General features: G+C 21.4%; 3 protein-coding genes across 6 annotated transcripts in view; 2 read left to right on the forward strand and 1 right to left on the reverse strand.

Annotated features, from left to right (window-relative positions):
- Positions 1-13,451, forward strand: part of LOC127280518 (cyclin-dependent kinase 10) — an 85,612-nt gene that overhangs the window by 23,595 nt on the left and 48,566 nt on the right. The window lies entirely within an intron of this gene.
- LOC127280503 (organic cation transporter protein-like) lies at positions 4-9,010 on the reverse strand. Of its 3 annotated transcripts, none has more exons than XM_051303529.1 (9): positions 5,399-5,459; positions 4,358-4,767; positions 3,123-3,479; positions 2,589-2,836; positions 2,053-2,342; positions 1,560-1,929; positions 1,027-1,271; positions 653-828; positions 4-554 (listed from the first exon to the last, which is right to left on the reverse strand). In XM_051303529.1, the coding sequence occupies exons 2-9, from the start codon at positions 4,532-4,534 to the stop codon at positions 249-251; spliced, it is 2,169 nt and encodes a 722-aa protein (XP_051159486.1). In that variant the 5' UTR covers positions 4,535-4,767; positions 5,399-5,459; the 3' UTR covers positions 4-248. The 3 variants fall into 3 exon arrangements, with proteins under 3 accessions (XP_051159486.1, XP_051159485.1, XP_051159487.1); XM_051303528.1 differs by having other exon boundaries at positions 4,358-4,773; positions 5,399-5,450; XM_051303530.1 differs by lacking the exons at positions 4,358-4,767; positions 5,399-5,459 and adding an exon at positions 8,773-9,010 and having other exon boundaries at positions 7-554.
- LOC127280541 (uncharacterized) lies at positions 9,177-12,425 on the forward strand. Its single transcript, XM_051303592.1, has 2 exons — positions 9,177-9,386; positions 12,046-12,425. The coding sequence occupies exons 1-2, from the start codon at positions 9,336-9,338 to the stop codon at positions 12,265-12,267; spliced, it is 273 nt and encodes a 90-aa protein (XP_051159549.1). The 5' UTR covers positions 9,177-9,335; the 3' UTR covers positions 12,268-12,425.

Below are 13,451 nucleotides of genomic sequence, written 5' to 3' on the forward strand. Positions count from 1 at the left end.
ATCAAAAAAATAAACCTTCACTTCTAACTTTAATAAATTAGGTAAAATAAAAATTCTTAATTTCCAATAAATTCGACAGTTATAAAAATTTTATTTATAAATGATAATTTAAATGAAAATTTGATTTTTTTTTTTGTAAAATTTTATTTATCGTGTATTATAAAATATTTATATAATATTACATACTTTGGTAACTTAGCCTCGGACAATATTTACAGAAAAAAAGAAACTTTTTTTTTTTTTTTTTTTCACTGAGAAGAATTGGAATTTTTTCCCTCATTGAAATTAACAATTATTCCATTGCCAACGTCAACTGAATCATCAGAAAATAATTTCTCATTTAAATTTTGCTTCACTGCGTCATTGTTTTTTGTATTTTTTTTTACATTTTTTCGTTTTAATTTGAATTTTTTTCCCAAATTATTTGCTTCCTCCATTGTATCGGGAAGAATTCGATTCAATGTTTCCGGTAGTGTTAGGGCAATAATTCCTGAACCGAAACTCAACATTCCAACAACTCCCAATGGTGCAAATGTGGGAATGTAATTTTTCTCCTAAAAAAAAACAAACAAAATTTATAATATTATAATTATATTTTTTTCTAAAATAATTTATTATTAATAAATTATGAAATATATCTAGTAAAACGTACAATTTCCAAGAAATATTCAATTAAAATTCTTCCAAATTTAGCGAAAATAACACAAAATCCAAAGCATGATGCCCGAAGAATTGTTGGAAATAATTCGGCAGTGTACAAATTTAATGTGAAAAATGAACTGGCAATTATCATTTTTGCCAATAATAAAAATATCTTTTTCACTGGACCTGTAATTATTTCAAAAATTTATATAAAACATTAATTTATTTTTTGCAAAAGAAAAAATACAAAGTAGGAAAGATTTTTATTTATTTTTAAATATAATAAATATAAAAAAATAAAAATTTATTTTTAAATATTGAATAAAAATAAATAAATTAAATGCAAAAAAAAGAGAAATTTATATATAAATTTCAAATACAAACCGATAAAAAATAACGATGACTGAGAAAGATAATAATCAATCGATGCATGACCAATGAAAATTATTCCAATTAAAATATTGCAAAGACTCAAGGGACACGTTCTTCCATATTTTGTTAATGTAAAATAAACAAAAAGACAGGAGGCTATTTCCAATGCACCTTCCATGACAAAAGTTATGTGTCGATTTGAATTTAAATTTGGAAGAAGAAACTCGACACATTGATAAGCGGCCGATGAGCTGAGCCTGAAATTTTCATTTTGGAAAATTCAATTTTTTATTTATTTTTTTTTTTGTATTTTAATAAATCGCATTACTAATTAATACAAATTTTAATTTAGCTTAATTTTATTTTACCGAGTGTATCATTAATTAATTTTTTTTTGTATTTCGAATTACAATTGAGCAGAATTTTCCTTTAGCTAAATTTTTATTTAGTTAAAAAATAATTTAGCAAACTTTTTTTTTGTTAAAATTAAAACAGTAAAATTGTATAGCTATTATTATTATTATTATTTTTTTTTTTTAACTTACCAAATTTGAATTAAAATTGCAAAATGACGTAAAATTGTTTTATATTTTGGTAAATCAAAAAAATTAGAAACAATTTTCTTCTCATTAAAACTTTCATGTTTTATTGTTTTATTATCCGATAAAATAATTGTCCTTCGTTTATCATTATTTTTTATTATTTCCAAAACCGGTGTCTCATTCTGAGAATCATTATTGTCATCATTTTCACATTGAGAAATTTTAATCGAGTGTCTCTCCTTTTTAAGATATAATAACTTTTCATTTTTCTCCATATCTTGTTCATTATCCTCATTATCAGCATTTTTGTCATCGATCTCATTACAAGAAATTTCCAATTTTACATTCAATTCAAGTTGTGAATTTTCACCTTCTGTAATAATAAAAATAAATTATTTAATTTTTTTAGAAATGTTTTTCATTCTAAATTTTTGAAAAAGAAAAAAATTAATTTTTTGATTAATTGAAAGTAATAAATAAATATATATATATATACTTTGATATTCGGAATTATCTGATGATTTTTCGAGTAAATTCTCCGTTTCAATAATAATAGTTTCGTTGACTGTTGCACTTTTTTTATTATTGTCATCATGAATTAAAATACGTTTCTTCTCCTGTTTCTTATTCACGGGTGTTTCATTTTCGCTGAGCACAATATCATGTTTCCTTATTTTTTTCCACCTCGTACAACATCCATTATAATTTACAATCTTCTCTAACGCAATATCAGCTTCCGTTGACTTTCCTTTTGCCAACAGCCAACGTGGCGATTCGGGAATTATCCTAATAAAAATCATTTTTTTCGAAAATTATTTCCAAAACAATATTTTTTGAGAAAATAATTTAAAGAAATAATAATTATTGAAAATAATTATTTAAAAAAAAAGAAAAATTTATTTATTTCTAAAAAAAAAGGAAAATTCACGATTTTGTAGATAAAAATGATGATTCATTGTTGAAATTATTATTTTTTTGTTCTAGATTTTCGCGAGAAAATTTAATTTTATTAATTTATAAATATAGATATACCAAATGTAGAGAACGGTGGCAGCCGTAGGAACGGAGATGGCCAATTGAAGAATTCTCCAGTCAGGAATGAAATAACTGAGTCCAGCTAAAAGTGACAAACCAACGGCCCACGCAATTTGCATTATTAATCCCACGATTGTTCGAAATTTCGATGGCAATAGTTCGAGTGCCAAAATGTATGTTGAAATTTCTAATCCCTGAACAAAAATCCCCTGAAGTCCACGAACAACAAGAAACACTGGATAGTCCTGATAAATTAAACAAATTTTTTCTAAATTTTGCATTTTAAATCACTTTTTTTTGAAAATTTAAAAAATTTTAATTACGAAAAAAAAGTACATATCAAAATTCTACTAAATTGTAATTCTACAAATTTGATAATTAGTAATTGGAAGCCACAAAAATTCCTTCAAGTCTATAAATATAAAATTCATACTATTAAAAAATTAAAAAAAATTTCTAAATAAAATTTTCAAATAAAGAAAATTTCTAAAAAAAGACGATATTTTAATTAATATTTTTCTATGAATTTACCTGAACAACGTAAAGACAAACGGCCATCGTTCCTTGTGTATAGAGACATATTGCCAAAACCGGAAGTCTTCCAATTTTATCGGCAACAATGCCAGCAATCCAGGCGCCCATTAAATTGCCAAAAAAATAAATAGCATTTCCAAGTAATGATAAATATTCATTTTCACAAACCAAACTCCATTCTGTTACAATGCTCGATTCGCCGTTTTCAACTTCGAAAATATAATCATTCGAGCACGATGTCAATGATGAGGATGGTTTAATGACATTACTGTCAAATTCATTTGTATAATTGGAAAATGATTTGAAAAATTCTTGTGAAATACAACCTTCAGTTCCATTTTTCAAATACAAAGCCTGAAAGAAAATGAAAATTTTTAAATTAAAAAAATGAAATTTACAAAATAAATTTTAATTATAAGGAAAAAAAAAAATTTTTTTTTAATGAAAAATTTATAAAATAATAAATAAGAAATGTAATAAATTTAAATTCTCTAATTCCTAGAAAATAAACGGAAACAATTCTATAGATAAGTTTTTATAATCGCGAGTGTAAAATTTCACGATATAATAATAAATTAGGTATCAAAATTTTATCTCCTATTAAATTAAGTCGAATAATTGGGACAAAAAAATTAATTCTTTAACAAAATACTGATTGTAATTTTAAATAATTATTTTTCAAATATTTTTTTCAATAATCTATTTTCAATATTCGAATAAACGAAAAAAATTTTAAAATTAATATTTTCTTTTCTTTATTTTTTACAAATTTTCTGCTAAAAATTAAAACTTATAATAAATAACTGTTTAAGTTAAACAATTTTAAACAAATTACATTGTAAATTAAAATTAACTTATAAAAAAATATTAACACTTTTAATTAGAAAGAAAAAAAAATAAAACTTAAAAGAAAAATTAATTATAAACAAAAAAAAAATTCTTTAAAAACAAAAATTTAGAGATTCAAAAATAAAAAATATTAAAATTCTGATTGATGTGAGACAGAAAAGAATAATGGCTTTTTTATAACCTAATGATTTTTAAATGAGGAAAAAAATTTGAAAATCTTAAATAAAAAAAGAAAATAATTAAAAACCGTTTATAAAATAAATTGAAAAATAATTAATTGAAGTAAAATTTGTGACAAATTATTTTTTAATTGTTTATAATTTAATTTTTTTTTAAAACTACTATTATTAATAATGCATAGAAAAATTAAAAGATCGTTTTACCTTGCAGAAAAATTTAGGAGTATAGTTATAAAAAACCGGTAACAAATGACTCATCGATACAATCACATAATTAACACTGAGAAAAATTATAACAAAAATATGAAAACATCCAATTTTTATTTCTTCGGCATTCATTTTAAAACGAGATATTTTCACTTTATCACTGATTTCTTCCATTTAATATTTAATTTATAATATAAATATCAAAATTAATTTTAATTGACGGAATTTTTCAAATTAAAATCCAATTTCAATATTTTCAATAATTTGCAATAAAAAGCCATTTCACTTATTTTTCAAAAACAATAATTATCATCACACAATGTTAAACTGTTTACATTTTTTTGTTTCTTCTTTTTTGCACAAAAATTCTCAATTCACTTTGTGAGAAAAAACAATTCTTTCGGAAACTAGAACTGAGAGAAAAATTGCATTTTTCAAAAATATTTATGGAAAAAACGTTTTTCACGAATTTTTTCTTTTCCTTTTTAATTGAAATTAATTATTTACTGAAATTTTAAATTCGAATTGTCAATTTTTTGAAACAAATTTGATAATTATTTGTAAAATTTGATTTGTTTTAAACTCTTCGAATTTTTATTAATTTAATTTTTTTTTTACCGAATTTTTGCAAAATGAAACTTTTTTTTCTAAATAGGATTCGAAATTAATTTTCTTAAAAAAATAATTAAATTTCAATTAAAATAGAATTTCAAGTTAAAATTGTTTACAATTAAAATTCTTTTTGACATTTTTATTCTATAGAAAAAAAAAATCGTTTTTGCCAAAAATTTTTTTCAGAAAAAAATTTGATATAAAATTAATTAATTAACTTTAATTCAATATTTATAATTAATTAATAAATTTAATATTTTATCAATTTTTTTTTTTAATTTTGTTTTTGTCGTTTTAATTGAATAAAATTGTTTTTATTATAATTGAAATTATAAATGGTGTTAAAATATAATATAATGTGGAGTGGTATTTCCGTTTTTTGTGTTTATATGGTATCACGTATATACGATCTATATTTATATATACATGTATAATATATTGTGAAGAGAAATGGAAACGTTAGTGTCTCGTGAAAGTAAAATATATACTGAGAGGAGTCAATCTGAAGTCCTCAGGACATTAACGAGCCTTACACAGCACACACATAAACAAGGATAGAAGATATGGCCATTGTTTAATCGGTGTCGTCACATATAAACGCATTATTCCATAAGTTATTTTGTCACAGAGAAATTTTTATATAATTTAGACAAAAATATATAATATTTTCTATAAAAAATAAAAAAAAAATCCTCAATTTAATAATTTCCCAAAAAAATTATTTTTCTGTTTTTAATATTTAATATTTATAATTTTTATATTTATAATTTTTAAAATTATATTTTTTTTATCTATTTTTTATATTTTTTATATTTTTTATATTTTTTATATTTTTATAATTCTACGAATTAGAATTTTTTTTTTTCAAATTTTTGATTGGCCAATTTTTAAATTAGAATGATTTTTTTTTTTTAGAAATTCTGTTAAATAAAAATTCGATTTAATAAAAAAAAAAACTACTTAAAAAAAATTCTGCTAAAATAGAAATTGGAAATTATTTTTAGAATTTGATGACACGCGAATTTTTATATACTCTGAAACGCTAACTTTATAATAAATGGATTTTAAAGCGCAAAAAAAATTTGAAAATTATATTTATTGAAAAAAGAATTTTAAAAGTGGGCAATTTTTTTTTGTTTTAAATCGGAAATTACTATCTTTTAATGAATTGCGTTTGGATGGATCATCTCATCGGTCGAAGGTGTTTCCTTAATTTCTGGAACTGTTTGAATATTCCAGGACTGTTGCATCCGGTCTATACCGTCAGAATATCCTGCCTATTTCGTATCTGTCTGCGCGACAATATATATATATATATATATATATATATATATATATATGTTTGAATGGAAGATAATGAAATATCTAGAATAGAATAATATCGATTTGAATCACATTATTGTACCATATACTTTAATATATATATTTTTTTATTAATATTCATATATACTGAATCATTTTTCAAATACTCTTTCATTTTCATTCATTTAATCCGCTCACGATGACTAATAAATTATATTATAAATGAAGTGCATCTCTTGCCATTTTTGTTTTTAAAAAATGACGAGCAAAGGTTACTACAGGACAATAATATTTAGTTTCTTTACTTTCTAATTCGATAGAAAAAAATTCTGTTTTTTTTTTTCAAAAATTATTGTTTAAAAAAAAATAATGCAGTATCACAAAAAATCGAAAATTACAAAAATTGTACGAGACCAGTCCGAAAACTAATTAAAGATGAAAAAATTTGTTAAAAAAGAATAAATTAAAAATATTTGTATCAAAGAAATTAAAAATTAATAAATTGTAAAATTGTTTCATTGACTCTCACGAGATATATACAATAATATATGTTAATAGAATTTTTTTTTGAGATTGTATCGTGAATTGCTCGAGCAGCTGCTATTATACTTCATTGCTATAATTATTAAAAGAAACGACAGCATGGAAAAAAAGAAAAAAAAATTATGATTTATACCTTAGAGAATCTTCAAGACACATTTATTGCTCGAGGGGAAATTGAGTAGCTACTTCTCGCACATAACATGTGTTTACAAAATGAAAAATACACACGGTCTATAAAAAAAAAAATCACATCAGCGCTCACATATTTGACTTTGTAGGATATTTGCAATTCAGGGCAAAAATAAGCGTTAAAATAATAATTCACTCATATATGTGATATCTGTTCTCTATAAGACTTTTTTATATGCACAGCAAAATAATAGTATACAACTTTTGTGGAATCTAGGATATGATTCGACATTTTTCAGCCTTGATAAAAAGGAGAAGAAAAAAAAAATTGTGATGAGAAATGATTGATTGATAAAAATTGAAATGAAAGTTTTAAATAGATAATAATGAGAAGAAGAGAGTTTATATTCCGAAACAAAACGTAATTTTTTTTTCAATTATTTTCGCTCTTCTTTTGACATATTTTTTTTTTTTGTACAGTGAAAAATTAAATGTATCCAATTTTTATTAATATTCTTGAATTTAAGCTCTAATTTTCGAATTTTCATTTTTTTTTTTCAAAAAATTACATTAATAAAACAAAATATTTAATTTAACGAAATTTTTCGAACGAAATCGAATTTTTTCCTTAACTTTTTTTTTTTATGTAATTGCGAATTTTTATTTAACAACATTTTCGCCTAAAAAAATGTCTAATTTTCATTTTAAAGAATTTAATAATTTAATTGAATTTTCATTTCGTAAAGAATTTTCATTGAATTACAAATTTCGATTGAGATAAATTTTCATTTTTGAAAGCAGAAAAAAATCATAATAAATAATCAAATTTAATTCTCACAAATCGGAGACTAATAATAATAATAAAAATATTTATTATTATTATTAATTTCGTAAAAAATGTAAATTAAAGAGTATGTTATGACTTTTAAAAACTACATTTTATAATAGAAAAAGAGAAAGAAAAAAAATTGACAAAAAAATATATTCGAATTTTAATCATAATGAAACATATATCATACTATATTATTTACCTGTAACAAAAAGACATGAAAAAAAAAAACTATCAATTTCGCTGTATACTGAAGAATTATCTTGTCTAACGGTGATACCGAAAGAGGCATACTTATATCGACACACTTTTTATCTAATTATGCTAATTTGTTTCATGGTTAATTTAATTAATTTTAGTTAAACTCCTACATCAAAAATAAATCTCACATATTAATATTTTGATTTTAATTTTTTTCCACGTTCTTATATACGGCTCTTTTTTTTCTTTCTCCTTTCATTTTTTAATTCTTCTTTATTTTATTTTATTTTTTTTTTTGCAAGAGAAAACGAAAATGAATTTAAAAAAAAAATTCTAAAATCATAATTTTGTTACGTTTAATAGAAAATTTCTCTAAAATAATTTTTATTTATTACTATAGAATTTTTCGAACAAATAAAAATTCTATCAAATAATAAATTCGAAAAAATAATAAATAATAATTTTTAAAACGTCGAATTTTCATTTAATAGAATTTCTATTTATCCAAATTATATTAAATAAAAAATCTAAAAATAAAAATTTAGCACTTATTCATGGATTTAAAAAACAAAATTTAAGTTTTTTAAAAAAATATTTAAAAAAAATATTTTTATCTCTCTAACGACCGTTGGGAAGCTGCGCGAACATATATATACAGTTGCGATTTGAAAATTTTTCAGTGTTCAATTTCGAAAATGAAAGTACTGCGAATTTGATTTTTGAATTAGTAAAATAAATGAAGAAAAAAAAATAATACTTATCGAATTGGCCTGAATTTTGTTTTTTCGTCGTTTACCGTTATCGCGTAGAAATAACTCTCGTCTCTTCTTCTTCTTCTTCAATATCACGTCCACAGTTTGCCTGTGTCTTCAACTGAACAGCCAATCGCACTTTCGGTCTACCTTTACTATCGTTAATGTTCACTTAAAAAAAAAAAAGAAATGAAAAAAAATCCAACTTCCGTGATTCTACAATAACAGACTCCCAGTTGATATTCACGCTTTCAACCGTCAACAACCATCAATGTACAATTGTCGCGATTTTCTGAAAATTCAAAGAAAAAAAAAAAAATTAGAATAAATGTAAAACAAAAATTATAATTTTTACAATAATTAAATAAATAAATTTATTTGAAAAAAAATAATTTATTTAAAAAATAAATAAACATTGGAACAAAGAGAAAAATATTTTTTTTTTCTAAATTGTTAGAAAAAAAAAATTCCAAAGTTACTAAAAATATATGACAATAATTTTGAAATAATTTTTGAATAAATGTGAAAGACATTGTGGAGTGTAAAATAAATTTTAAGTGAAAAAAAAGTGTTTCAATAAAAATTGGAATTGAAGAATTTTATAAACATGACGCTAAAATATGCAATAATTGTTGGAAGTCTTGTAATTATTTTGAGTGTAAGAAAAAGTGCTTTTTTTCAAAACATTTGAATAATTAAATAAAATTTGATTATTTAAACAAATTTATTTATTTTCTATTTTTATTTATTTATTTTATTTTTTATTTATTTATTTTCTTATTTATAAATTTTTAAAAATATTTTATTATTTTTTATGTAATAATTTTTTAAATTTGTTTGTTTCAATTAAAATTACTATTTGAATAGACTTTATTTTGATACGAAGAGCGATGATTAATTGATTAACGTAGTCGCAGATTTTTTTTTTCTTTTTTTTTTATATAATTTCTACACAAATAATTCGATTTTAATTTATCCACAAGAAGAATTTTAAAAACAATAGTAAATAAATAAATAGTAAATATTATTTTAAATAAACAAATAGTAAATAAAAATTTAATTTTTTTAATAAATAAATAAAGAGTAAATAAATATTTATAATGTTTGAAAAGATAAAGAAAATAAATATTTTTTTCTAAATTAAAGCAAACAAATATTTTTTTGTTGAAAAGACAGATATTTTTTTATTATTTGGGTCATTCCATTATATTTCACCTAAAGTCGTTGCGGCCTAATTTTTAAAGAAGTTGATACTTTCAGAAATGATTTTTTATGATATTTAGGAAACGAAATAAAAAGAATTAAGTTAAAATTTTTATTATTTATCTCAAAATATGTATTTAAAGTGGACAAGGTGCGGAAAAATGTCACCTTTTTAGCATTTAGAAACTTTTTTTAAAAACATAGAAAAATTGTTAAAAGTGTAAAAAAAATTATTTTTTCTTGTTTAGAATCGATTAATTATCTATTTTTTAATGATTAAAGTAGTAAATAAATTAAAATAATATATAAAATAAGTTTTCAAAGTTGGTCTGTCAAATAACCTAATTTTGGGATTTTTATTAATTAATTATTAAAAAGTGGAATTATTAAATAAAATAAAAACTCACTGAATGTAAAGTATTTGCGGTGAACTTTCAAATTTTCTTAGCACTTTTTACTTTTTCCATTTATAAATGTAAAAAATCTTGAGTCGAAAATTGACACTTTGTTGATTTTTCCGATTTTTAATCGCTTGTAACTCTTTTGGTGCAAAATAAAAACTTTTGAAACCTGGCGGAATATTTAAGTCAAATCTAAATAAAAACTCACTGCAATTTTCGTGATGGATTTTGATCGAGATTAGAAGAAAATTTAATTCCAAAATTGTACGTATATTTCCAGGTTAATGTATGTAATTTTTCGTCTTTGAAGTAGTGGCCCAACTTCAAGTTTAAAAAAATTACATACATTAACCTGGAAATATACGTACAATTTTGGAATTAAATTTTCTCCTTATCTCGATCAAAATCCATCACAAAAATTTAAGTGAGTTTTTATTTAGATTTAACTTAAATATTCCACAAGGTTTCAAAAGTTTTTATTTTGCACCAAAAGAGTTACAAGCGATTAAAAATCGGAAAAGTCAACAAAGTGCAAATTTTCGACTCAAGATTTTTTACATTTATAAATTTAAAAAGTACAAAGTGCTAAGAAAATTTGAAAGTTCACCACAAATACTTTACATTCGGTAAGTTTTTATTTTATTTAATAACTCCACTTTTTAGTAATTAATTAATAAAAATCCCAAAATTAGGTTATTTGACAGACCAACTTTGAAAACTTATTTTATATATTATTTTAATTTATTTACTACTTTAATCATTAAAAAATAGATAATTAATCGATTCTAAACAAGAAAAAATAATTTTTTTTACACTTTTAACAATTTTTCTATGTTTTTAAAAAAAGTTTCTAAATGCTAAAAAGGTGACATTTTTCCGCACCTTGTCCACTTTAAATACATATTTTGAGATAAATAATAAAAATTTTAACTTAATTCTTTTTATTTCGTTTCCTAAATATCATAAAAAATCATTTCTGAAAGTATCAACTTCTTTAAAAATTAGGCCGCAACGACTTTAGGTGAAATATAATGGAATGACCCATTTAATTATTCATTAAATATTATTGACTTAAAAAGAAAAATGTTTTATAACTTCATAAAAAATATTTTCGATAAATTTGAATAAAATTTTAACGATTTAAATAAAATAATCAATAAATTATAAATCTATTCGTTTTCTATTAAATTCATCTTAAATGATGATTCAAAATTCATAAAAAAAACTGTAAATTCTCAAGGTCTTTTCTCAAAAGTAGGTCTTCATAATTCATTTCAAAATAAACAACCAAATTGTTTTGTCAAATATTTAAAAATTTAACTGTATTTTTTCTTCTTTTAATGATTTAAAAAAAATTAAAAATTCTTACAATTATTATGAAAATTTAATGTAGGGTTAATTATTTATTAAAAATTTTCAATAAAATATTTTGAAATAAAAAAAAACTATTTTGTTATATAAAAATTAAATTTTCGTTTTTAGTGTAATTAAAAAAATATTTTCAAAAATTCAAATGTAAATAAATAATTTCTTATTGTTTATTTAATCCAAATTTCATTGAATAGAATTTTAATATTTAGCAAATTTTTGATTTAACTAAATTTCGGTTTGGCAGAGAAAAAAAAAAATAATAATAAATTTTATAAATATTGACTTACTTTTTATAAAATATTGTTCATTTCTCTCTCTCTCTCTCTTTTTTTTCTCACACAGATTTGCCATGTGGAATGTAAAAAGGCAAAACTTGTATCACTGGAAAGTAAAGAAACATCAACAGCAAATTTTTTTCGACTCTTAATAATGAGATTAATTTTTGGAATTGCCGTACAAATGGGATGGGGCGAAAGTTTAGCATCTTTTATGAATGGAGCATTCGTACCACCTGGAACAGACTACGATGATTATGATGATGATTTTCTTCCTGATATATTTTAAAAGAAGAAGAAAAAAAAAATTAATTCTCCAAAAATAAAAAACAATAAATTATTTAAAATTTGCAATGAAAAAACAAGAAAATAAGTTTTGAAAAAAATGCCATTTTAATTTTAATCAAATTTCAATGACTGAGGAGCAATTTTTTTTTCTTTGAAATATATTTGTAGATATTTGTGTAATTTTTAAATATTTATTGTTATATAGTTAATTAATTTTAGATTCAATAAATATTTTTTTTTAATAATATTTATTTTAATTTTGTAATAATTGTAAAATTTAATTTAGATTTGTATAAAATAATTTCCAATTTGCAGTATTTATTTTTTATTTTTATTATTTATTTTTTTATTTTTAGTCATTTATAAAAAAATAGATTTTATTTAAGCGATATGTAAATAATAATTAACTTTGTACAATTTTATAATGTATTTGAGAGAGAATTATTCGAATTTCATTTTTGTATATTACAAGTTTCGAATAAATATTTGAAATCTGAAAATCTTGTCTCATTCACTTTTTTGGAAAATAGTGTTAAAAAAAGCAGAAATCAAAATTTCAAATATTTTAGATTTTTTATTAATAATTTCTTTATTGTTATTATGCTAAAGGTCACAATAAATTTTTATTTTAAATAATCAGTTAATTAAATATTTTGAAATAGATGAAAAACTTTTTTTTTCTGTAAAATTCTGCTAAATAGAAATTCGATAATTTGGAACCAAAATTCTTATCCTATAAAAAGAATAAAAAATCCTGTAGACAAGAGAATAATTATTTTCTTTTTTTTTTTTGAGAAATAAGAAGAAAATTAAGTGGATCAGGGTTGGATTTTCCCGCAACAATTATTATATACATCTTTCTCCGATTTCTCTCTATATATGTATATAAAATAATAAATAACGCACGTTCACGAGGAAGAAAAGGAGATTGATTACGAGAGAGAAATCTCTTTAAATGATTATTATTGAGGGAAAAAAAAATCTTGTCCTTTTTTTCCGTTTACAATATGCTATCTGAATGTCCTATTACGATGACTAATAACATATATATACATGCTGCAATAGATTTCATATCATTAAATTAATAATACGATAATAAGTGAAAGAGTGTTTCTTTATGAGGAAGCCATTTAACGCCATATAAATCGTTTATATTAATACATTTATGATAACGTGAATATAATA

The sequence above is a fragment of the Leptopilina boulardi genome, unplaced genomic scaffold (genome assembly GCF_019393585.1).
Source record: "Leptopilina boulardi isolate dan_hultmark-lab unplaced genomic scaffold, ZJU_Lbou_2.1 LbouV2_248, whole genome shotgun sequence".
Taxonomy (NCBI): Eukaryota; Metazoa; Arthropoda; class Insecta; order Hymenoptera; family Figitidae; genus Leptopilina; species Leptopilina boulardi.

Bases quoted from the DNA above. Each gene is read 5' to 3' on its own strand.
- LOC127280503 (XM_051303529.1), bottom strand. From the start codon at position 4,534: ATGGAAGAAATCAGTGATAAAGTGAAAATATCTCGTTTTAAAATGAAT. The intron at 3,480-4,357 runs GTAAAACGATCT...ATTTTCTTTCAG, and splicing joins CTCCTAAATTTTTCTGCAAG to GCTTTGTATTTGAAAAATGG. The intron at 829-1,026 runs GTTTGTATTTGA...AAATAATTACAG, and splicing joins GTCATCGTTATTTTTTATCG to GTCCAGTGAAAAAGATATTT.
- LOC127280541 (XM_051303592.1), top strand. From the start codon at position 9,336: ATGACGCTAAAATATGCAATAATTGTTGGAAGTCTTGTAATTATTTTG. The intron at 9,387-12,045 runs GTAAGAAAAAGT...TTTCTCACACAG, and splicing joins GTCTTGTAATTATTTTGAGT to ATTTGCCATGTGGAATGTAA.